Consider the following 25,360-nt stretch of genomic DNA (forward strand, 5'->3'; position numbering starts at 1 on the left):
TATGTATATATATGTATATATATATGTATATATATATTTATTTATTTTATTTTTATTTATTTATTTATTTTTTACATTGAGTTTACTAAAGCTAATATTTCAAGGATTTAGTTTTAATCAAACTTATTTGAGCTGAGCCAATTTTTTTTTTTACTAAATTACATTAGATTTCTGTAAAATAATTTTTTTTTTTAATAAACAAAATGCATTTTTATTTACCCAGAATAACTGCAACAACTGGACCAGTGCAGTATGATTTTAATGATTCACTGAAATTAATCTTTACTGGATAAAATAAGCCATTATGCAAACAGACTTTTTGTTCATTTACCACCTAATTTAGCTGCTTTGTTGTGTAATAAAATTTTAAAGACGTGCTTTTTTAGGAGTTTCTGAGCTCCTTATCAAACTGTTTGGTGTTTTGTTTTTGTTTTTTAAATCACAGCTGCCTTTGTTTTGTTTTTTTTGTTTTTTTTACTGGGCATCTTAGTGTTTCAGAGGATCTTGACTTTGCTCCTCCTCCTCAATGACATATGTGATGATTTATGTTTTGTAAACTCAAATAATTCTCAGCTTCTCCCACGTCATGCTACTGCACCAAGAGCAGCTTAAGCTAAAGGAAAAAACATGAATTACTTATGGAAAAAATTACATTTAAAGCAAAAAATGACCACCAAAGGGGTCATTTGGGGGCAAAAAAACCCTCAAAACCTTCAAGGTGTTTGTTTTTTGCATTGGTTTTGATTTAAGATGCAATGTAAGTCCTCTACGGCAAAGAAAAAATGTCTTCATATAATTTTCTACTTTAATGTTCGGTGTAAATTATTATATTGAAGAAAAAGTTCATAAAACTTTGAATTTGCTTTACATTTTCAGCACAATAATTAATACTTGTTGGATTCTAGTTAACTCTGAGACCGGAACAGACGGTTCTCCCCTTGGTGGACAAGTCCAACACCATCGAGAGGAGGACAGGGGTCAGCTTCCAGCACCCCGAGATCCTGGTTCATGCAGATCTGGTCACATCAGTTCTATCTGAGCCCTACTACTGGAAACTTCCGGAGCAGTTCACAGGTTCCATGGTAAAAGTGCAGACTTTGTATTTATTTTATTGTTTTTTTGGGGGTGGGGTGGGGGGGGGGGTTGCTTTTATTCCTTCATATTATGCATGTTTATAGGAATTAAACTTGGCGGACACCAGGATTAAGTATATTTTAGTAATTTAACAAAAAAATCTTAGGCAAATGAAGCAATGAATGAAAATAAGTCCACTCTTACTGCTTTCATAAGAAGGTAAGAATCCCCAAGACGCTGCAAATCCAATGTGCTTTCGCTGATGAGTAAACGGGAGCAGTTTTGTAAAAACATAAGTTTTTGGTAAATTGCTGGTCAGGTGCTTTTGTGTTTGTGTAAATTAGGAGGAAAGATGTTGGCAGTGATTTTAGGAAGCATTTTTTTGCCCATTAGGTTAGGAAGTCCTTGATTCTACACTGAGAAATGTTGTACACGAGTGGAAACGTTAAAACGCTAAAAGCTACACTTGAGCAAATGTTTCAGCCTTCATCTTGATCCGTTATTCATTATCAGCTCATTTATACCAGATGTAATTAGACCAAAACACATTTTAAATAAAAATGCTTATTTCAAGTTATGCTGTTTGTGTCAATGTTCCTGTCCTTATTCAAACTTTTGTTTAGACGCCTGGTTGGTCGACGTTAGTGTGTTTTTAGCTCGCAGCCTGTACGATTTGAGGAATTTCACAAAGGCATCATTTTATAATCATCTGCTTTAAATAATGGTTTTGGCCTCCTATCAATTTTATTTTATTTTTTTATTCCACTGTCTTTTTAGATCACAGCATATGGTGGGCAGCTGAAATATGCAGTTTACTACGAAGCCAGAGATGAAACTGGTCCTTCCTCTTATGAGCCTCAGGTTATCATTAAGGGTGGTCCGAACCACAACGTCGTGCTGACGCGCCACGTCCCAGGACTTCAGATTGGACAGTTAACCCGCCATGAGATCGACATGACCGAGGTACAATAGGTGGAATGTTAAGAGAAAAGCCTGGCAAGTGTTTAAGGTCCAAGTTTTTTCAGACTGCGAGAAAACGAAAGGGAATAAACTTTACATCTGACAGCAGCCAGACCGTCATACAAAACTTTGTGTGTGTTTTTGTGTAAAGCACGAGTGGAAGTACGCAGATGGTCGATCCCTGACTCGAGAGGACTTCATGGATATTTTATTCTATGTCGACTATGTTCTAATTAAGGCATCACACGGCAGCTTGATGAGAAATAGCCGGTAAAACAGACACACCATACAAACACACACGTCCATAAAGGGTGCCTGTTTGTTGTAAAATGTGACAGCAGAGTTAAGAAAATGAATGAAAGTGAACCTTTTCCCTTTTGCTGCTATTAATCAACATTGTTCATTCTGCTAAACTCATCCTCATTTTAGATTTTCCAAATGTCTTTAAAGACAGGAAAAAAAAACACTAATCAAAATGATTGTAAAGCTGGATTTATTATAGTGCTGTACAAATTCCTTTTTGACCTTCATCTTCAAGTATTTCAGAGATCAGTTTAACTGTGGCAGAGGCGGGAACTCCGGCAGAAGAAAATGAGCAAGCCTATCAGATAGAAAAGTGTGACTGTCCTGCTGGATATTCTGGACTGTCCTGTGAGGTATGCACAGAATAATAGTACATGCACGTATCTATACACACATTAAAACACAATATCTGCACGATTATAACTTTTCCAAATGGGGTGTTTATTGGAACTCCAACCCATATACCGGTAATCAGTTTTATTAGATGGCAAGTGAAAAGGTGTGGCTTTTGCAAATGTGGGAAATGTTATTGTGCACGTTTGATATTTTTAAACTGTTGCCATATGAAGAAAAAACGGTTCCAATTCAAGATTTGTAAATATACTGTAGTCCCTCAATACGTCGCAGTTGGACTTTCGCAGACTTACTCTTCCGCTGGTTTTCAACTTAAGATTGTACACGACACACGATTGGCTGTGGGGAAAGACAGACCCCACCCGCCCCCTCCTTTCTCTTTCTAAGGCTCAGCTGCAGAAAGGGAAAGGAAGTGGCAGGGGTGGGGTCTGTCTTTCCTCTTTGCTACTGCACAGGGAGCAGGGATGAACAGAACAGATGAACAAATGTAGAATAGCAGAGAATATGCTTGGATGGAAAAACAAGAGTGAATCAGTTTAAAAAAAGAGAGTGGCTGAGCGTAGCTCACTCGGGTATAAGACAGACCCCCCGCCCCTCCTTTCTTTTTCTGAGGCTGTCTGTCACAGGCGTGCGTGCAACAGACAGCCTCGGAAAAAGAAAGGAGGGAGCGGCGGGTCTGTCTTATACCCGAGTGAGCTGCACGAGCGGCATGGATTGTTTAAAATAATCGAGTGCGACCCGAACTGTTAGTCCCCCTCGGCGATCACCGAGTGGGCCAGGCCACCAGGAAATGGCCCGGTGCTCCTGATGGCCTGTCCACCCCTGGAGTAACCACAATAAGAACATTTCAAGAGTGTGGGAAGGGTTTATAAAGCCTTAAAATGTATATAAATACTAAAGTAAATATAATGTCCCTACTTGGCAGATTTTCACCCATTACGGGGGTGTCTGGAATGTAACCCCTGCGATAAGTGAGGGACCATTGTATAGATATTTAAAAAAGATTACTAAGGATGTACAATGTATTTTATGTAAGTACAAGTCACTGCATCAACAACATTATAAAGAATGTTTGTGGTTCTAGTAGTTATACTGCAAACATCAAGTAGGCATCTCCCTCGGTGACAGTTCTGTCGTTACATCGGAAGAAACTTGAACATAGACTTGACTTGCAATAAAGTTCCACAAGTTTCCAATATACCGTACATTGGTTTCAGCATTTTAAGTCCTTACTTTTTAATTCCTTTACCAGGTTTATTCCTCGCTGAGCGTCTCATCTCGATTCGGATTTTTATCAGTTTGACCTTCAGCTCTGTGCGGATCTCTGAAGCTACAGGAACTTCAAACACAATTCTTAGTTTAATGAGGAGTTTGTGTGGACGGCCTCTGATACCTGGACATTACACTCCTGTGTGATTCTGTTTAACAGCAGTCATTTGATTTTTATTAATAATCTTAGAGGAACACAACGTTTTCCTGAGAACTTGTTACTGTAATTTTTAGTATCTTGATTTGCACTTTGTATGCAAAGCAGCCTGAAGAAAATATAAATGTTCATAAATTAGAAGCTACATATATTGTTGGGGCAAAGAGCCAAATGGAAGCTTAACAACAAACTGTAGCTAAACTTGAAAGGCTGGGATCGTAGAGGTCTCAGCTGACAGATGGCTCTTCTATTTGTAGCTACCATCGTTGCTAATAAAGTATTTTTAAACGGGCGTTTAGTGCTAGCAGAGAGAACAGATGGCTCTTTAAATGGACTCCATTAATTATTACTGAACAGGAGAGGGGGAGAGAGTTACCTTGCATGTTTGTGTGTATGAATTGATAGGTATGCAAAAGAAGGTGTGTGTTCAAAAGTTACTGAAGTGAATACCTCCTAATTATGTGTATGTGTGCAAAACGGAGAGCAGTCAATTGTTGCCTGGAGAAGTGACCATTATGTGGGTCAGAGCTATTGTGTGTGTTTAGGGATGTATTTCCACATCCAACTCACAAATTATCTATCAAATCTGGATTTTGGTGCGTTTCTAAAAAAAAAAAAATTCCTATTTAATGTTTTTTATTTTTCTTGCCTCTGTGCAGGAGTGTGCTGCAGGTTTCTACCGTCTCCGTTCTGGGTCGCAGATATCTGTTCCAGCGTCCAGAGTGCCCACCGCTGCCGGCATGGGCAGCTGCGTTCAGTGCCAGTGCAGCGGGCACTCTTCCACTTGTGACCCTGAGACATCCATATGCCAGGTAAATGAGTGTGTGAGCCCCCTGCCGCTGGAGACGGAGCCATATGTTGAGCTTTTGAAGAAAGGATTGTAGTGAAACAGTGTGTTGGGGAGTGTGTGCGCGTGCATTGGGAAGGATATCTGATAGTGTAATTAGCCTGACAATAATTAACAACCACCTGGCTAAGCCACATGTTTTATCTTTTTTGTTCTTCTAGATATGACCTAAAGCTACATTCCTACTTTAAAACATATTTCATGCACTTAAAGAAACAATCTAACAAGATCAAAGTTCATGCTCAATAATCCAGGTAAAAAAATCCAACAACGTTAAGTCAGGTCCTCTGGACAGTTTCTTTCTTTTTTTTTTTTTTTTTTTTTGTTGAAACGTTTTCATCTTTTATCCAAAGGACTTCATCAGTCCAAGGAGCCACAACAAACTCAGTCCCATAAGTGTCTTACTCACATAGTGGCAACCAGTTTGATGGTGAAAAGATGGTTTCTGGCATCCTCCCTCTCCCCCGTCGACTCCTCTGAGGCAGCCATAGGGCCAAAGTGGTTTAAAATATTAAAGTTTATGCTCAATAATTCAGGTAAAAAAAAGTCCAACAAAGTTAAGTCAGGTCCTCTGGACGGTTTCTATTTTTGTTTAAATGTTTCGTCTAATCCACGTGTCATGCTCAAGGCTCGAGGGCCAAATATAGCCTAAATCTTATCTGGTCCACAAGATGATATTTTAAAAGTAGGGTTTTTTTTTTTGTTGCTTCTCACTTTACTTAAAAAATGAGCATACTTTATTTAGTGCAGAGTTCTTATAACGGCCAATTCTGAAGTCAAGAAAAAAAATAGTTGGAATTTTTCCCTGATCTTTTATTTTAATGAGAAAAATGCAACAGGCCATGTCAAATGAGGCCCAAGAACTCTTGTTGAGGAACTTGCAACCAAGAAAAGATGTCGGGTATCGGACTCGAGTTAAATTATTGACTGAAACTGGCCATTGGTTTGAAACAAGTTTTGGATTTTGCTCCCCTTTGGTGACAGAGTTTGACACTCCTGTACAGTTTTTGTCTGCTTGGAACTCTACTGCATTTCTCTACTATATAAAGGGTTAACCATTAACTCCTCAAAACCACTTTCTACAGTCTGAAAGCTCTTATGAAGGCGCTGTGGACAAATCTGTCAATGTCTTGCGAGCTGCATCCAAAGGAAGGGACGTTATGCTGTTTCAAACTGAGTCATATTAGTCCTCAAATAATTCATTTTCTCAAATCAAGCATTTTCTTTCTTTTTTTAATCTTTTCTTTTTACTTTAGGCCATACATCTTTGTGCTTTTATGGTTTTTGTGTGACCATTGAACAAGAGTGTATTATTGCACACAGACTACACTGTCACAAAATCCTGGACTGCATTTAATTGATCCGGGAGTCATCTGACATATTCTTGCAAACAGATACGGGTAATAAACGGCTTCCAGTCCATTTCAGAATTGATTTTAAGGTTTTATTGCTCACTTTTAAAGCTCTTAATGGTCTTGCCCCACCTTACTTAGCTGATCTAATAGCTTTTCGTGAGTATAAGAGAACATTAAGATCAACTAATACATCTTTTTGTCCCCCAGTCCAAGTTCAAACGGTGGGATGACCGGGCCTTTTCAATTGTTGCACTCAGACTTTGGAACCAATTACCTCAGACTCCATCACTGGTCTGGCTCTTTTTAATTCTAATCTTAAAACATTTTTATTCAGACAGGCTTTTAATATCTAGTGGCATTTTTGTATGGTTTTTAATTGTTAGATTTTATCTTTTGTATTGTGAAGCACTTTATGCAACTGTTGGCTGTTGAAACGGGCTCTATAAATAAATCATAGTTGATTTATTAACAAAATATTTGCAGTGAAGGCCTTGCAATTGAATGGACAGTTGAGCTATATTAAGTTACAGGTTTTTGTTTTTCCTAAAAGCTCTACTGAGTTTGGCTGGTCATTACTCACTGAAAGCTAAAAGAAGTCAAACCGTAACTCCTTCACTGTCGTCCACTGGAAATGTATGTGGAACTTCAAATTAGCACTGACACAGTCGAGTCCGACTTGTTAATTTTTCCTGTTGCGTTTCCAATAGGAGACTTTATATAAAGAGTGAACATATCCTTTTAGTTACAAAAACTAGGAAAGAACATAGCTTTTTTCTTCTGAAACTGTCGTTTATGAAATAAACAGCCGTGTTTTGCAGAATATCTGAAAGTTCCTCTTAAAATGATAGAGTCAGAATAAAATAAATTGAGCTCAGGTTCATTTTGCGTTCTAGAATTGTGCCGCTCCAGGTGGCTGCATGTTGTAGCAGCTCTGTTAATTTAATTTTGAGATTTTGCTTTTGGAAACTGTAATTCCTCTTTTTCTGGATGTAAATCACATTTTTTGGATGATTGTTTCCTCTGGTATCAGGTGCTGTGCAGCTGGAAGGATTTTTACTGAAACTTTTTTAGTTTTGGACATTTGTTATGATGCGTAACCATGGCAACAAGGCAGTTTCTACAACCAACAGCATCTGATTAACATCTCAAAAGCTCAAATTATATCTCAACTACAGCCCCAAATCTCAAATGAGTTGAAAAGGATGTTCTGTGGACGCATTCTCATCTACCTGCCAGCTGTGCTGGAGTGCCTGACCACTGAGATCCTGGAACTAGCAGGAAACATGGATCATGACAGCGGAAGGACAGGATCATCCCTCGGGACCTACAGTTGGCTGTCCGCAGTGACGAGGAGCTCGGCAGACTGCTGGGAGGAGTGGCCGTCGCTCTGGGTGGAGTTCTGCCCAGCATTGGGGCGGTCCTGTTGCCCGGGGGAACCGAGAGGCCAGCCGAGTTTGGGTGGACAAATCGGATGGCATCTGCAGCCAGTTTCTTAGGATCCACTGTGGGATGGACCTTTGCAGGAGATCCTTCCTGCCTACAACCGTCAGTATCTATAACATCTCTTAATGAAACGAGGATAACGAGTTACAACAACAAATAATTTCCCTTTGGGATTACTAAAGTATTTTTGAATTGAATTGAATTTTCTCATTGATTTTTAACTCTAAAATATTAATGCAAACATTGCACTCTCTCCTGATCATTAGAAATATTTAAGATGGAAAGTGTTTGAGTTTATTTTACATTTTTCATCAATCTTCCAGTCACAGTCTTTGGTATCCACACTTTTAGACAAAAAGATTTTGCAAGACAATGTTTTACCTTTTTGTTTTCGAATTATGGTCTTTCTTGATATTATCAATTTTTGTAAAATATTATTTCTTTGTTCACCTCTTTTCCATTGTTTTCCTTCATCCAGTCACCTAATTTATATTGATTCTCATACAATATTCAGAAGTTTTTATTTTCCTCAATTTTTATTTGTTTTTTGAATTTACTCTTATTGTTTTTCAGTTCTCCTTTATCTCTTCCATCCATCCATTTGCCAGCTTCTTCCTTTTCTGGTTGCAGGGGTCACTGGTGGCCATATCCAGCAGTCACTGTTCGAGGGGTGGGGACACCCTGGACAGGTCTCCAGTCCATCACAGAGACACATAAAAACAAACGAAACAAACAACCATTCACTATCTCACTCACACCTAGGGACAATTTAGTTACCAGTCAGTCTAACATGCATGTTTTTGGTCTGTGGGAGTAAACCAGAGCACCTGGAGAAAACCCACTCATGCACGGAGAGAACATGCAAACTCCACCCAGAATGGCCCAATTGAGATTTGATCCGGCAACTTTCTCGCTGAGAGGCGGCAACTTTTCCACCGTTTCACCCTCCTTTACCTCTTTAATTCTCTCTTTTTTTTTTAGCTCCTGTTTAATTTTTCTTTTAGTAATTTGTTTCCTTCGTTCTTTCTTTCTTTTTCATCGTTTCATTTTTTTCCTCACTTTGCCTCCCAGCCATTTTTTCCCCTGCTCATTCTGATCTAGTTTTCAATAACAACGTCATTAGCATTTTCTACTCGAGCGGGCTAAATTGAAAACACTAAACGAGCTTCTTTTTGTGGTAATTAGCAGTAACGAGAAACTCGGGCAGTTAATGGAAATAACTTGCCTCGTTAAGAGACAACTTCCTGTTGTAAAGATCTGAGTTCCCATTTTCAACAAACAAGTCGAACACATAAGATGGGGCCGTGGGGATATAAAGAGCGAGCAATGAATTGTGTACGGTAGAGGTTTTAGTTGTGTGTTTCTGTGAGTTCATTGTGTGTGTTAGGAATAGTATGTTGTTTTTGATGCCGAGTATTTTACAGCAGTTCGTTTAATTTACTCTTTAGAGTTAGTAAAACCTACTGTATTCTTTATTTTGGCCTATTTGATATTAGTATGAATAAATGTTTGTAAAATGAAGTCAAGAAAAAAGGGAAATCTTGCCAATATAAATATGTTGAAATGTTTATCCCATTTGTCTTTAATTTTTTCGTAATTTTAGTCCCATTTAACAATTTCTGCTAATAAACTCAGCATCCTGGATAACTTGTGAAGGAAACCATTTTATAATTTTATTTGTGTGAAACCCTACTTGTGAGCTTAGCTCTACCTTGATAGTGGTGCACGCATTCCTACAACGGCTCATAATACAGGAGGGGTACTGAGCCTCGTTACTGTCTGTAGAGGAATGTGCTTTATGATCAAAACAGTCCAGACTAGATGAAAGATGTTTTTTTTTTCATGTGAAAGCCTAGAATAATCGAGAAACTGAGAAAGTAAAGAGAAATGGGGACTGTGTCCCTTGCTGTGACGGTGGAGATGCTCGGTTCTTTAAAAGCAGCTGGGATCACACTGGGCACTTTTCAGTATCGTTGTGAGTCTGTACGTAAAGATCATAGCTGCTCAGAGAAAGTCACTGTTTTCATCATCTTCTGTGAAGGGAAAAAGGTCAAGACAAGTTGCTTCTAAAAAGATTTGAAAATAACTAAATTGACCTTTCTGTCAACATGTGGTCAAACATTTCAGTAAGAAGCTCTAAATTGCTCGATTCAAAGGCAAGCACAGCAATTTAAGGAAGAATATTTTCATGGAGCGTGATGGAAAAACTGACATAAAAGCAGTTAACCAGGATTTTCTACCTCTGATGACAAGGCAACCAATGGTGCCAGTCCAATTCCCTACCCTAAGTGTATTCAGTACTGGTATGTAATGACCATGTCTCTGATCTAAAAACTTGCGTAATTTTAGAGCAGTTAAGCAAAGCACAAAACTGTATGCAAAGTCGGTTTTAATGCCTCTGACTGTTCAGCGATTTGTAGACATACAGGAGTATTTTGAACTGGATTTGAAGGTGAACCGGTAACCAGTGCAGTGAGGCCAAAACTGGTGTAATGTGCTCTCTTTTGCCTGTACTGGCTAAAAGTCGGGCTGCTGCATTCTGGACCAGTTGTAGTCGTATAATGGAGGTCTGACTGATACCAAACAGGAGCAAATTGCAGTAATCAAGCCTAGATGTAATGAATGCATGTATTACTGTCTCCAGGTTATTTTTGGACAATATGGGCTTCAGTTTAGACAGCCGCCTCAGTTGGAAGAAACATGATTTAACAATCATGTTTACATGATTGTTAAGTTTCAGGGAAGGGTCCATTATCACACTCAGATTAGTGACTCTTTGTTTTTCTGACAGGGTTAGAGCGGAAAGGTCGATGCAGTGGTTTGTGATTGTGTCATTGGGAGGGAACAACATGACTTAAGACTTCTTTTCATTGAATCTTAAGAAGTTTAATGCCTTCCAGTCCCTGATGTCAGCCAGGCAGTCGAGCAGCGGTTGAATAGAGCATGTACCATTGTGTCTTAGGGGGAAGTAAATTTGACAGTCGTCGACGTAGAAGTGAAAGGGTATGTTGTGTTTCCGGAAAATAGCACCAAATGGCAGCAGGTATAGAGAGAATAGGAGGGGACCCAGGATGGACCCCTGCAAAACCCCCATTTAAGCTGTCGGTGAGGTAGGATCTGAACCAATTGAGGGCTGACCAAGTGATGCCCACCCACTGCTCCAACCTAGGCCCAGGTGGCCCTCTTCCTGCATCTGGAGGTGTAGATGTCTGTGATGGTGGGGAGGCTGACTCCAACAGTCTTCTGTGCAGCCTTCACCACTCTCTGCAAAGCTTTTCTTTCTGCAGCTGTGCAGCCTTCACCACTCTCTGCAAAGCTTTTCTTTCTGCAGCTGTGCAGCCTCCAAACCACACGTTGATGCTGGCGCACAGGATGCTCTCCACTGCACACCTGTAGAAGGAGGTGAGGACTGAGCTTCCCAGACCAGCTCGCCTCAGCCACCTGAGGAAGTAGTCTTTAATGAGCTTTCTTGATCAGGCTGGTGGTGTTGTTGCCCCAGCTGAGGTTGTCATTCAGGTGCACACCCTTGCAAACACAAAGGTGCAAACACACTTGTAGCTGGAGACCACTTCCACCACAGATTCTCCTATATTCTGGTGTGGGTGTGTTTGTTCCATCTGAAGTCCACGGTCATCTCCTTCGTCTTGATGTGAAAGTTGTTCTTCTTGCACTAGCTCTCCAGATGTTCCACCTCCTGCCTGTATTCTTAAGGGGTTACAGAAATAAAGTGTCTTCATAGATGCAATATGTTGTGTGTTTGTTTGTAGAACTGTCAAGACAACACAGAGGGGGAACACTGTGAACGTTGTGTTCCTGGATTCTACGGTGTGGTCCGAGGGTTTTCTGATGACTGTAAACCCTGTGCCTGCCCTCTTACCAATCCAGAGAACAAGTAAACATACTTTCATCTTTGTCTTAGTTGCAACCACAATCTTAAATTATTTTTTTATACTAACTTATTAATATTATAATATTGTTTGCCCAAAACTTTACAAATCTTCCTGTGTAAATTTATTCCATATCTAGTTTAAGCCCAACTTGTGTATCTGAGGGATTTGATGACTATCGCTGTACTGCTTGTCCTGAGGGATATGAAGGAAAATACTGCGAAAGGTGAGATACATGCGCCAAAAAACCCCGAACTCAATAGCACAATTATTAATAAGCTTAAAGGCTTAGCGTTCCTTGAAGATATGCCTTGCATGAGTTTTAATTACCAATGGCCACCACCTCCACATCTAGCGAGATGTGTTAATGTTTAAAGTATGTGTTGAGGTCGACTCTCAGCTACTACCACATCTTCAGCTCAGTAATTTTGAGTAAGCTGCAGACTTTTTGTGTTGGCAAATGTACATCAACTGTGGTGGCCAACCAGTTGTAGATTTTTATCCAGTCCTTCCTGAAAGTTTCATAAAAGTCCATGTAATGGTTCATGAGATCATTGGCTTATTGTATTGTCTAAAATTGAGCGCTATAGTTTTAAGCAAAGATTGTTGTTCAATAGATAGTACTCTGACTGTGTTGGTTACATTATAGTTAACCAGCGGGATCCGGTCCACAAGAAAATTATTTGCCCCAGAAAGTAGTCTTTGGTGACCCCTGAAGAGGGAAAAGCCGAAAGAAGAAGAAGAAGAAGAAGATAGACTTATTTACTGAGCTGTATTGTTTTGTTCTGTGTAGCTTTCAACTATTTTAACAATTTTAAGTGAAATTTAAAATGATTTTTAGTGATTCATCTTCAGTTTTTTAACTTATTTGTGTGGCAGTACTGTTCAGTGACTCACTCTTCAAGTGGATCCGCACAGTAGGGTCAGTAATCCAAACGGGCAAGTCCAATAGAGTTTCATTTGGGTCGTCTGATTTTCTGCCTTGTGGACATATTCATCAGGTTTTAGCACATTGATTTGACCTCTACCTAGACTTTATGTGAGCTTAAACCCAGGACTAGTTGCAGTGAAACCTGCTGAGACCAACAGTGGAGATATTCTGTTTTTAAATCCATTTGGAGTAGACGGAGAAGAGGGGACCAGAACAGAAAATTGAAAAGAACAGCGGAAAGTCAAAGAACAGAAAATTTCCACCAACCTGGAGTCTCACAGAAATTGTAATGCAATTTATGAAAATCTTCAGAAAATGAATGTCTGCCCCACAAATATTTTTACTCAGGAGCACCACTGAATTTAACCCTAATCAAGAGAGTCACCACAGCTAGTTTTCCAGGTTTGTCTAAAATGTCTGCAGCGCTTTATTTTCATGATCTCGGTCTAAAATTAATTTTCTGAACAGGTCACAGGAAGAGTTCAAACAAATTGTTTAAGAATTTTGAGGATGACTTACAGAATCACTCATCGATGTTCAACAGTATTTTACTTTCTTCTTCAAATATCTATTGGATAAACTTTAGTTTTTGCTATAAATTAATTGAATAGAATCAAATTAGGTATTTTAAATTAAATTTTTAAACCTTTGAAAAATGGTAATTTTTTTGTATTCTTTATTTGCCCTAAATTTGGCTTAGTAATGGCACACATTCAAGGTTTAAACATTTTATTCCATTATTAGATGGTGTGGTGCCTCGATTAAAATTTTTACAGTTTTTTGATAGGGATGAATTGTAGGCATCTTTATCTTTTAAATATCTAAAGTATCTTTCTGCATCACTCCTTTTCCTTAGGTGTGCTACTGGTTACCATGGTAACCCAAGGATGCCAGGTGGCCATTGTGAGGAGTGTAAGTGTTCCTCGTGGGGTGCGTTGCCCGGACCATGTGACCCTGTAACGGGCCAGTGCCGTTGCAGGGTTGGGGCCTCAGGGATTTCATGTGACCAGTGCATGGGAAGGCATGTGTGTGGACCATCTGGCATCATCTGTAAGACTAACACCTTTTTTGTTGTTGTTAACTGTTGTTTTTTGAAGTGTCTTAATTCCTGTATTGAACGTTTTTGTTATGTTGGGTGTCAAGCAGGTAAGTAGCCAGGTGCAGAGATGGTTCAATCAAAGTGAACTTTTCCTGGAAATACCTTGCCAATAAATTTAAATTGGTAGGTGGACTGTGTGTTTCTGTGGGACTGCACAAGTCTTGACAAGTTTATTTTAAAAAAGTCAACACTGCAGGGTATTTTTTTCTGATACTTGGTTTGTATCCAACATCTTTGTGGAAAACAGGAAAGATGCACCGTTGGGACTGTGTTTAATCTCAAACTCCCCGCCTGTGGGTCAAGTGCAGATTAGCGTTCACCTTTTTCGCAATCAACTACAAACCCCAATAAAAACCTAATGATGCACTAATACCACTTTTTTCCCAGAATACAAGTACTTATTTTAGATTACTTGCCCATATTGGGCACATGTTATGGGTACTAATAAGTGTTTTAAGACTTTTTACATTCCAGTAGTGTTAGATTTGGTTGCTCTTCACGACAGCTTTGCTGAGCATAATTTGCAGTTCACTTTACTTTTATCACCATTGTTCACTTTGAAATACTCCACATGGCTTTTTTTTCCCCCTTCTTCTTAGTTTTTTTTCTTGTGATGTTTATTACCAGTTACCAAACAACTTTAAAAGTTGGTGGTGGCGATGCACCGTAATTATCGATAGTGTGAAAATCATAGCATCCAACGCAAAAAAGTTACCTCTACACAGCTGACATTGCTTTTTTTTTGTACCACTTGACTGAAAGGTGACTCACACTACTGCAAAATGGTACCAAGTACTATAGTAACAGTACATGTTTTAAAGTACAAAAATACACACATTTTTAGACTTATACCCAATATCGATAATCAGTGTTGGTGCATCCTTAAAAGTGCTTTTGAGCTTTTAGTGGAACAGGATTCTTGCATTCAAATAAATTTGACCACTTTTTATGTTTAACGCTTAAATTGTAATATGTAAAATCTGATAGTTATTGTTTTATGTAACATTTCTTACATTGTACTTTTACTAACTGTCCAAACAAACTTATTTTTCAGTTACTAGGTTGAAATCTGCTTGCTAAGATTGAATTACATTTTAACGTGAATTCGTCATAAAGATTAGCCTCCAACTCCAAAAGATTTTACAACTGTAATAGGAAGCCACACTACATGAAATCATGTTTATCTTTGACTTTACTTTATTTGGGTCATAATATTTCTTAACCCATCTGCAGCGTCACCCAGTGTTGTAAGTTTTTTCTTTATTTTGGCAATGAAATGCAAATCAAAAGGCCTTTTCTCTGGTTGCCATGGGAGACAGAAAATTGTGGCAGAAGTCAGATTCAAGTCATTCAGAAAATAATTTCGATGTCGTCGGGAGCTCATTTAAACCTAATATGAGCATAATGGCAGGGCCAATTTAGTGCCATTAGCACGTCTGGAGGCAAGTGTTTGCTCGTGAATGAGAATATGGAAGAAAAGGTTGTAAGACAGAGGTTGATGTGAAACCTCTGCTGTCAGGTCAGTAAGAAAATTGCCTGCTCATGTCTTTGTGTTCAGACACAGAACATGAGTTTAAACTGGAAGTGCTGCAGTGGCACCCTGACATCAAACCACTCATCTTGGAGTCTGAAGCATAATCACAAGTTCTGGTTCTGATGGTTCCCACACAGTGGAGCAGTCAGACTGCTGTTCACGAGGTTGAGTGGCACAGAGTCTTTCTTTTAAACTGACTTTTCTTTCATTCAGACTCGGCCACGCTCTAGACCTTGGCAGCCTTGAGAGAAGGAAACAGAAATATTCTCATGTTCGCTGTAACACAATTTACAAAGAAATCCAGCTACCTTTTTATTAATTGACGTCATGTCATTTGTTGCATTATTGCATTTTCACTGCGTTGATCTGAAAAGCGATGTTCAAAATCGGATTATTTATTCATTAAATTTAGATTTAACTTATGAGGATGTCTAGAGGGTGATTCTGGTCTTAATAAATTACCTTGAGTAACAAATCTGCGAGAAGTCTCACAAGCTTAGTATATTGGCTAATGCATCAACCTTAATTGACTAAATTCTATATGCCCTAATTTTCTTTTTAGTTTCTGTGGTTTTTGTGGTGTAAATAGTCATCATGGTGAAAGCAGAACAGAAAAGGTAACCTTAACGGAGCTTTACACACTGAATACCTTTTCAAATTAAAAGTGTCAAAACTTCAACTCACAATATATTTACCATAGAACTTTAATATTCTAAATGGGAAGTGCCTAAACTACATTTGTTTTATGTTACTGGTGTTTGATCCGCTAATCGTTTGTAGAGCAGTTGGTGTTGTGCAGAAATACTAACAGTATCTGGAAAAAATGTACCAGACTGGTAATATTTATTTTAAAGCAACACTGAAAATGGAACACATTCAGAATTACTATAGTGGTGTTTTTAATTATATTTATTATAAAAACGATGTGAACTATCATAAGAACTCTTCATACGACTAGAATAAACTATTCATTTTAGGTGAACGTATAGTATAGTTCAGTTGTTGGTGTTTTTTGAAGCTGATTACTAATACTGCTCCACCAGTACCCAGAAAATTATTCAGTGATGGTGCAAAGTTTGATCAATTACTTTTTGGGGACTGCCTAGAAAGGCAGCCCCACCTATTATCCACCTGAAAATGTTCTTGCACTTCTTTCACCTTTAATGCGACCCGAATCACAATGTGTACCCCCACAAATTTTATATCGAAATGATGACTGGCTCGGCACTGTGATGTGCTATTACTGTAATTGGCATTTCAAGTTACCATGGTGATGTAATTTGCAAAGGCACTATTTTTCTCATTTAAACAAACTATAAATCAGCCATTTTTAAAGGTATTAAGATGAAATTTGGTGTGGTGGTAGCTGAGAGCGTTGCCCATAAATGTTGAATTAAGAGTCAAGATGGCTGCTAAAGCTAAATTTAAATGGCTTTAATTCAGCTATTTTTACACATACACAGCTTAAATTTGGTGAGGTTATAGCTGAGTACATTCACCATCACATGCTGAATCCAAAAAAATAAAAATAAAAAAAATAATCTAAGATGGCTACCATAGCTTAAAATAAATAAATTACTATAACTCAATTATTATATATATATTTTTTTTTTTGCTACATTGAGCTGAAATTTGGTATGGTGGTAGCTGAGAGCTACTGTCAAATCAAGATTTTAAAATGTGGCAGTCCCTGTCAAAGTTTTTCTACAGGAACTTTCTAGCTGATTATTATAAATGTTTCTTTTGGTATTATATGCTAAAATCAGGATATTATGATAACCATACCTAATCAGAAAATTACTTGTGTGTGTATATATATATATATATATTTTTTACACCTCTACAATATTATCAAGTCATTCTTTTCAACTAATTAAAAAAGCCAGATGTGCAATTTTTTATAAAATTTAGGACAACACCTGTCTTTGACTATTTGCCCAAAGCAGACAGACAGCAAAGTAAAATAACAAACTGTAAGTGATGCTTGTGTTAAACATCAGAGCTCGCATGTGTTTAGTTGTTTTCACACTATACTGAAGGTGGTGACTTTAATCCTTCATCAGTGAGATCCATAAATAACTTTAAATATAATGAGTAGCTCTATACACCAACAATGTACAGTGTTTAGTGCGCGTGCATGAGGCTGCATGACCCCAACATTTAATTTGTGTTTACTGTAGATCGTGTTGGAAGTTGATCGACTAAAACAGTTTTTGTTTAATATATCATTGATTTCCCTTGTCAGGTTTAATTTATGCAATAAATCAGCTTCAGGTTGAAGGGGGAAAAAAAAAATCACACATCCTTCAAAAAAAAAAAAGGAAGTGTGTGTCTGTGAAATTTGTGGTGCGTATTTGTGCACTGTTGTGTTTTTTGTGTATTTTGGAGCTTGCAGTGTGTGTGTTCATAATTGCTTTTGCCCTGCTGCACTGATTTCATGCATCAACAGTGCAGTAGTGTCTTTCTGATGCCTGAGCCAAACGACACAAGCAGGTGCCACAGTCACACGCTGACGTATCCGAGCTCAAACGTAAACAAACTGTACACGAGCAAAAAATAAGACCGGTGTTTAAAAATATCCGACTGGTTGAGTCAGAGCTCTTTACGACCTAACGTATACACTTGCAACCCAAACATAAAACCACGCTGTGGATACTGAGACAAATTGCAGGCCTCAGTACTTCATGCCTAACAGTGTTTTTGTGTGTTTTAGCCTGTGATGATGAGTGCTCGGGTCTGCTGATAAGCGATATGGACCGGCTGTATCGCATCCTCACCGATGTCACCCTGACCACACCCCTGCCCCCACCATATAAGGTTCTGTACCGCTTTGAGAACATGACGGAGGAGCTTAAGGTAAACAAAAACATATACTATTAGAAGTTGAATGTCTTGGTAAATGAGGTCTTAATTTTAGCTGGTGTTGCTTCATGTGACTTTATATTAATCTAATGCTATCTGTAACAATTTACTAAGTGATCGGGATGTAAAGGTCATGGATGTTTTATCAGGATACCCAGATAGTAGTGAACGAAAAGAGCAACTCCAAGACCAAGAGCAATTAATGTTTTACAAAGAGTGAATATCAACAATTTGCTGCAACACAGCTGGAACCCTGGAGAGCAAGGACAAGAGTTATTATCAAGGTTTTGGTCCTTGAGGATGTCTGAAGAAATATCTATATCTTACTGCTGGAGGAAAAGGTCAGCATAGGAACGAGGGTCCAGTAGTTCCAGTAATGGCGAAGGAGGGAGTCCCAGAAAGGTTGCATCAAATCAGTGGGAAAGTGGTGGAAGGCAAATAATGGCTGAAGAAGTCACAAGGAGGCTTAGGATCAAACCAGGGAGGTCCAAGGCACAAGAGCAACACAGGAGTCAGAGCTGAAACGTGAGAACAATCGTTTAGTCTTTACAAATCACTAGGATAGTAAAGTGGATAGGAATACTACTACTGATCGGCAGATAATGCACCAGCGTCGAAGTGAAGTCCTCATCTGCCCTTTATACTCCTGCAGCTCATCAGGTGAATGGTCCACAGGTGTGTGCTTGTTGGTGCCATCTAGTGTCTTTAAGCTGCAGGAGAAAAGCTGAAACCTACACAACAGCTACTTTTTGTCTGAGATTCAAAATCTGCTAAAAAAAAAAAAGTAAAGCAAAAAAAAAAAAGACAAGACAAGAAGCTGCTTTTGTCTTGTAGTTTTCAATTTATTTTGAATTCACTTTAAGTTGAGTTTAAGTTTAAGCTGTCATTAATATTTTGGACTAAAGCTTGTTTACAATAATTTTTGCTGTATTTTCTAAATTATATTTATTTGAAATTTAGCTTTTTCTGCAGGTTCACACTTTTGTAATAAATCTCAACAAGGACACGGTTGGCAGCTATTTTGCGGTTTAGTTCTCACTGAAAATCTTTTTGTTGTTGTTCTTGCTCTTGTTTTCTTTCATTCTAGCAGAACCGTTCCAAAGCCTTACCCTGGGCCTCAACGTTGGATTTCTTCTTTCTAATTCTTTGATCTCTGTGTCTGTCTTGAAGCACATGTTGTCGCCTCAGAAAGCTCCGGAGAGATTACTGCAGCTGGCTGACTCCAACCTGGGCTCACTGGTCATTGAGATGGACCAACTACACAGCAGGGTACAAATCCTTTTGTTTTTCATTCAACTCTGTATTATTCTGTATTTACTCATGTTTTTTTCACTTCTGTGAAGCACAAGTTCTACAGAGAGAATTTTATTTGATACTGCTCTTGTTTTGGCCATTTTCAAAGTGTTTGTGTCACATATGTGCTTTTTTATTTTAGTTCATCTTAGTATTATTCCTTTCATGGTTTGTGTTTTATTTCTGTTGTGTTCCGTCTTTTGTGTTTTTGTATTTCTGTGTTAGGGTTTTATTTGAATATTCTAGTTGAGGTCTTATTTTGTTTCCCAGTGTTTCTTGTGCCATCTTCCAGTAAACCTCCTCAGTGTTTTTCCAGTCAGCCTGCCACCCTCACCTGTCTCCAATCAGTAATCAGCCCAGGTGTTCCCACTTTCTTCTCTCACTCAGTTTATTTAAACGGTCTCTTGTCACCACCTCACCAGCGGCTCATTACATGGGTTTATCCTTACGTCTCGGTCCTCCTCGTTCTCTTCTCGTATTTCCCAAGTGTTGTCTTCTGTTGCTGCTTTATTTTGTTTGTTAAAATAAATAAGTTTCTATTTTACTTGGAGCTGCTCGTGCTGTCTGCATCTTGGGTCCAACCCTACACCGACTTTGACAGTTTCCATGTGCTCCCAACAGCTGATCGGCAGAATATCATTGTTCACATGCACGTTCACCTGCTTGAGCACAAAAATGACCCAAAGGTTCTTGTAAAATGTGACTCTAAAGTACTGGCAATCATCAAAAGGCTGCACTTGGTACTTTTATGTCAGTTGCAATTATAGTTTTAACTGGTGTACAATTATTTTTATTTAATTTTATTGGCTGATCCCTTTTGTAGGGTTTTTACAAAAGCAAGCAAACTTGCACTAAAGCAATTGATTTGGGCCTGGTGCCCTTCCCATCACAACCTGGCCTTGAATCTGCAGTTTTAGTATTACGAGACGGCAGCACTGACCAACGATGATTCCATTCCAGAGGCCCAAATGGTGTATAATACAAAAGGCCGACTTTTGGAGAGAATTACTTGCCACAAAGTAGCATTCATGACCTTCATACCTCACATTACCATATTTTCCACCGTACACGTCGCACAGCCATGTAAGTCGCATCAGTCCAAATTTGTCTAATAAAGTGGAAGAAAACCTAAATATGTCACTTCACCTTATAAGTCGCATCTATTATGTTACCACTGACTACATGGACATGTGGGCCGGTGTTGTGCCAAAAATCGATATGGCGGCCGTGGGAGCGTGCACGGGAGGACTCGCTGTGCATTTCTTCAAAATTTAACAAGATAACCAGTGAAAAACAATTGTTTGCTTGATTTTATAGTGAAGGTGTTTTTCAGTTGAACTTTTACTTAATAAATGCACTGTAATGGTAAAATCAGCTACATTTCCAAAGTACTGGTAATTGCTGCCTCGGTGCTCCTGGAGTGCACAGAGGGAAGAAATCAGGAAGGACGAACGCTGTGCATTTCTTCAAAATTGATCAAGATAAGCGCCTAAAACAATTATTTGTTTGCTCAACATTATAGCAAAGGTGTGTCTCAGTTGAACTTTTACTTAGTAAATGCACTTCAATGGTCAAATTAGCTGCATTTCGCCGGGACGGCACCACGAAATGAAGCTGATTTGACAGTTGCTCCAGGCGAGCTGGATGACGGTGGCAGGCTGTGGCAAGCCGATTGCGTCATTAATAGGCACTTTTACCTATTACATGACACAAGTGCATGCCATACTAGAACGCCATCTAGCAACTGAAAATGGTAGTGTTCAATATTTTCAGTCAGAATGAATGAAAACGGTCATATCTCAGCCAAAAATTGGTTTATAAATATGGGACAAACTCCATAAATAAGTCGCAGGGGATGCAAATTATGCAACAAACTGTGACTTATATGACGAAAAATACGGTATGTTTTTAAGGTTTGACCAGAATAACTGTAGCACATTGTCATTCCACAACATAAACTATCTTAGCTTAAAACTCTGGCATAAAAGGTGACTGGCAATATGTTTGTTTAAGGTATTCTAAGTCTTTACAAAAAGTGTGGAGTGTCATGTTTGTCTGTGAGGGGAGTTAACCAAAATAGACAAACATCTGGAGGAGTCTACACAAAGCAAGAAATAACACTCACATTCAGGCTGTCAGGCCGAACCCTTTTAGGGACTCAGACCTTGACATTTGTTGACAACAGTTCTATCCCCCACACCCTATCATACATTCTGGCTCACAAACACACACACACATAGCTAAAATGATATAGCAGGGTCTTGTCAAATCTCGACCACATGTAATTACCTCCACTCTCACTCGGTGTGTGCGAGTGTGAGTTAAATTGAGTGTATTGGCATGTTTTTCATGCCTGTCAAGAACTCATCCATCTCTTGTGTGCAGGTCCTTTGAGCATTAATGCGTGAAGTTATTTTCTTTTTGTGTCAGCAAATCATCCATCTTTGTGTTTGTCTGTCCACGGTAATATCAGTGGATTAAATTCATTCTGCATGTACTGATCTAATCTATAAAATTTTTACTTCTAAGATTTCTTCTTTTTTGATTGGACATGTTATTTAGACAAAAGCCAACACATTTATTTAATCAACTATTTATTATTTTATGATGCAGCTGTCTGTGTGTGTGTTTGTAGGCCACTAAGGTGTCTGCTGATGGAGAGCAGGTGGAGGATGATGCTGACAGGATCCATAATGGAGCTGAAGACCTGGAGCAGTTTATCAAGGACATCCTGCTGGGAGCCAAAGGTAGCAGAAAGGATCAACCCTCCACCAGTAGCCACTTCCAAATTCTGCCAACATATTTCTTCTTTTTCTGTATCCATCTATTGTTTAGTTTGCCACTGGAGCACATTTCACAATGCTGGATTAAATCGACATGAGAAACTGTACATAAAATAAGCTAACTAAATGAAGCATTTTTATGAAGCTGGATATATAATAATCGTTGTGATAAAAGCTGTCATTACCTTCATTAATACCTAAAATTTTCAGGCTTTTTGGTATTCTAGCTAGTGTTTAAACACGTTAACTTTTGACATTTAAAAAATAAAAAAAAGACATAAAAAATAACTTATTGTGCACTAATGGAAATCTGTAAAAAAAAAAAAAAAAACAATTGTATGAAAACTTTATAATTCTTGTGAAGATACAGTAAGTTGACCCTAAAGTTATTTCCAAAGTTGTCTAAATATACAGTACCATACTTTCCGGTCTATAAGCCGCTACTTTTTTATCCGACTTTAAACCCCGCAGGCTACGGCTAATTTATGATTTTTACTTTGTTTTAATTTTTTGACGGGCTAACAGCTTCCTGCCACCAAAATCATTTAGCTTCGTCCCGGATGCTCTCATAGCTGTTCAATACTCGTCTCTCCAGGAAGCTGTCCTCCTTCAGAGTTGCTCTGTGAGCATGTGACACTCGCATGCTCTTCACATGCAGGTGAGACCCCATTCCCTTTCTCTCCTCCCCTCACAGTCGAACCAATGAAACAGGGAGAGGACTGTTTCATTGGTTCGACTGTGAGGGGAGGAGGAAGAGGCTCCACAGCAGCTTGCAGGAAGAAAGATGAAGTTAGCGATCAGTGACTTCTTGGTAGGCTATATATCGTATTTTTCAGACTATAAGGTTCACCGGATTATAAGAAGCATTATCAATGAACGGGTCTGTTTTCATACATAAGGCGCACTGGATTATAAGGCACATTAAGTGAAACAAGTTCATTTTGACATATTTTTGAGCGCCGTGTAACACATAAAATCGGTTCGAGGTTAGTAAGCACAACCAGAATTAATACATAAGGTGCACCGGATTGTAAGGCTCATTGTCGATTTTTGAGAACATTTAAGGATTGTAAGTGCGCCTTATAGTACGAAAAATACAGTACTTATTTTTTTTTTTTTACCAGCCTTACTGGCACTGTTAAAAAAACAAAACAAAAGCATTTACTGTACGTATTTGTGTATGTTACCAGTACATATTGTAGCATTCTGTGGTCCATTGTGGTTGACTGTTGATTACATGGCCTCAGGGAGGAATTATGGGTAAAATGTATGTTCATTTTTAATAATTTCGTTATTTAGCATTGTTCTTTTAGTGATTATCTGTACTACTAGTGTGTTCTTAGTTAATGTGTTCATTATGTGTTAGTTTGTGTTCGGTCATTCAGTTGAGTAACCATGAGTGAGGGAGGTAGTTGTCATGAAGAGGTGTGTGATTCGTTTTTGTCTGTGTGCGCTGAAAAGCAAACTAAAGTCTTTGGAACATTTTTGGAACGTGGTCGATTCTTTAACTACAACTAGAGCTGCACATACTTGTCAGTAGCTGTGCTGCCTCTCGTTATAATGTGAACACAAGCGCGGCTTTTTATGTACAAAATCGAGTTGTTTTTTTTATTTAGTGTGTGCAGCTTGTATTCGGGTGCGCTCTATAGATCGTCAATTGTGGCATTTTGTAAATGTGCTCTGAAAATTGTAGAAACTGCCAAAACATTGTTCATTTCTAGCATTACATGAACTGGTCTCTTGAAATTCCAGTGATCTTGCAAGTTTCTTTGTTTGAAATCACGTTACCCTGGACAACTAACATTTTTTTCCCTTTTGTAATTTTTTAGTGATTAAAAAAAACTCCATGTAAAACTGTAAATCAAAGAAGTTATTTTTATTACCTTTATAAATTTTGGATATAGCTTGTGGGGGGGGAAAAAAGTTCCTAAACCACCATGTTCTGGCTTGCTGTGATGCAACTGTCCTCTCCTTGCTGTTGCTCGCAGCTCTTTGGCCCTCTGCCTAATCACAGTGTGATTATAGCGTGTGTGTGTGTGCACGTGTGTGTGTGTGTGTGTGTGTGTGTGTGTGTGTGTGTGTGTGTGTGTGTGTGTGTTTAGGCGACTGTGCCGATGCTCACTGGTTGATTGAGAGTAACAATTAGAGTTAATTAGTGCCTATCAGAAACACACACTAACAAACACTGAATATGCAAACACTGCTGCCAGTGTGCACACACTGAATCGAGTGTACACACAGACACAAAACAAGATGACAAAATACACCTTTTCCTCACCGTGCGCGCTCACGATGGCAGGATATGGGAATATGATTTCATCCACATTTTAAGTGGTTAATTGGTTTTTTAATCTTACTATGTAATTATATGACTGCGACACACACTGACTAATGCACTCACGCATGCTCATACAAATAAACGTGCACGCACACATACGCACATGCATTACAGCTGTTCATTAGTGTGATGGTTTTACCTCTGTCTTGGCTTTAATCACTTCGTGTTTACACTTCAGATGAGAGGAATCCAGCATCACGCCGACGTAAACAAAAACAAACTGAAATATTTCAACTGGTTTTAATTTATTTTATTTTATTGTATGTTTTAAAATCAGTGCATCAATGGGATAGTTTAAATGCATTTTAGTAACAAGTTAAAATATGGCACTCTGTTTGTGTTTTATTGCTTTCTGCTCAACATCAGTGTGTTTATTTCCTCTGTCCTAATGTTTTAAACTTTATAGAAGCTTTTATTTTACTTTTAGAAGTGTTTTAACATATTTTCTGCAGGCAGTGTGAACATAGCCTAAATGGCCTAAGATAGTTATTGTGTAAATGAAGCATTCACACTATGTGATACATTTTTCTTCCGTATGTTTGTCAACACAATTCTCGGTCCCTAGTTTTCAAGCTATTTCAACAAATCATATAAAACGTTCAGCTTTTTCAGGACAGTCCTGCTATGACTTTTGGTATTGGTGCAACTTTAGCTTTTTGAAATGTTTAGCCTTTTCTGCCTTTTTTTTTCTCATAGAAAATTAATTTAGCTCATTTTACATCCTTCAAATCTTTAGATCTGTTTACATCATGTTACTGCTCCTTTCACATTTTGTTCTGCTTTAGCTTCTTTCAGCTTCTTTGTGCAAATTTAAAAAAAACTGCTATTTTCAGCTAATTTCAGCTGTTTTTGTTTTTTGTTTGTTTGGTTT

General features: G+C 38.5%; 1 protein-coding gene across 1 annotated transcript in view; it reads left to right on the plus strand.

Moving 5' to 3' along the window:
• The window catches only part of lama2 (laminin, alpha 2), an 87,313-nt gene that overhangs the window by 13,394 nt on the left and 48,559 nt on the right, over window positions 1–25,360 (plus strand). The window contains exons 7-17 of the mRNA XM_037685915.1: window positions 906–1,082; window positions 1,852–2,037; window positions 2,186–2,304; window positions 2,573–2,690; window positions 4,777–4,929; window positions 11,530–11,654; window positions 11,789–11,875; window positions 13,437–13,492; window positions 17,927–18,069; window positions 19,246–19,344; window positions 22,004–22,115. Of these exons, the coding sequence (XP_037541843.1) occupies window positions 906–1,082; window positions 1,852–2,037; window positions 2,186–2,304; window positions 2,573–2,690; window positions 4,777–4,929; window positions 11,530–11,654; window positions 11,789–11,875; window positions 13,437–13,492; window positions 17,927–18,069; window positions 19,246–19,344; window positions 22,004–22,115 (1,375 nt within the window). The remainder of the gene's footprint in view (window positions 1–905; window positions 1,083–1,851; window positions 2,038–2,185; window positions 2,305–2,572; window positions 2,691–4,776; window positions 4,930–11,529; window positions 11,655–11,788; window positions 11,876–13,436; window positions 13,493–17,926; window positions 18,070–19,245; window positions 19,345–22,003; window positions 22,116–25,360) is intronic.

This window comes from Nematolebias whitei, chromosome 12 (assembly GCF_014905685.2).
Source record: "Nematolebias whitei isolate Nwh7 chromosome 12, NemWhi1, whole genome shotgun sequence".
NCBI classification, from domain to species: Eukaryota; Metazoa; Chordata; class Actinopteri; order Cyprinodontiformes; family Rivulidae; genus Nematolebias; species Nematolebias whitei.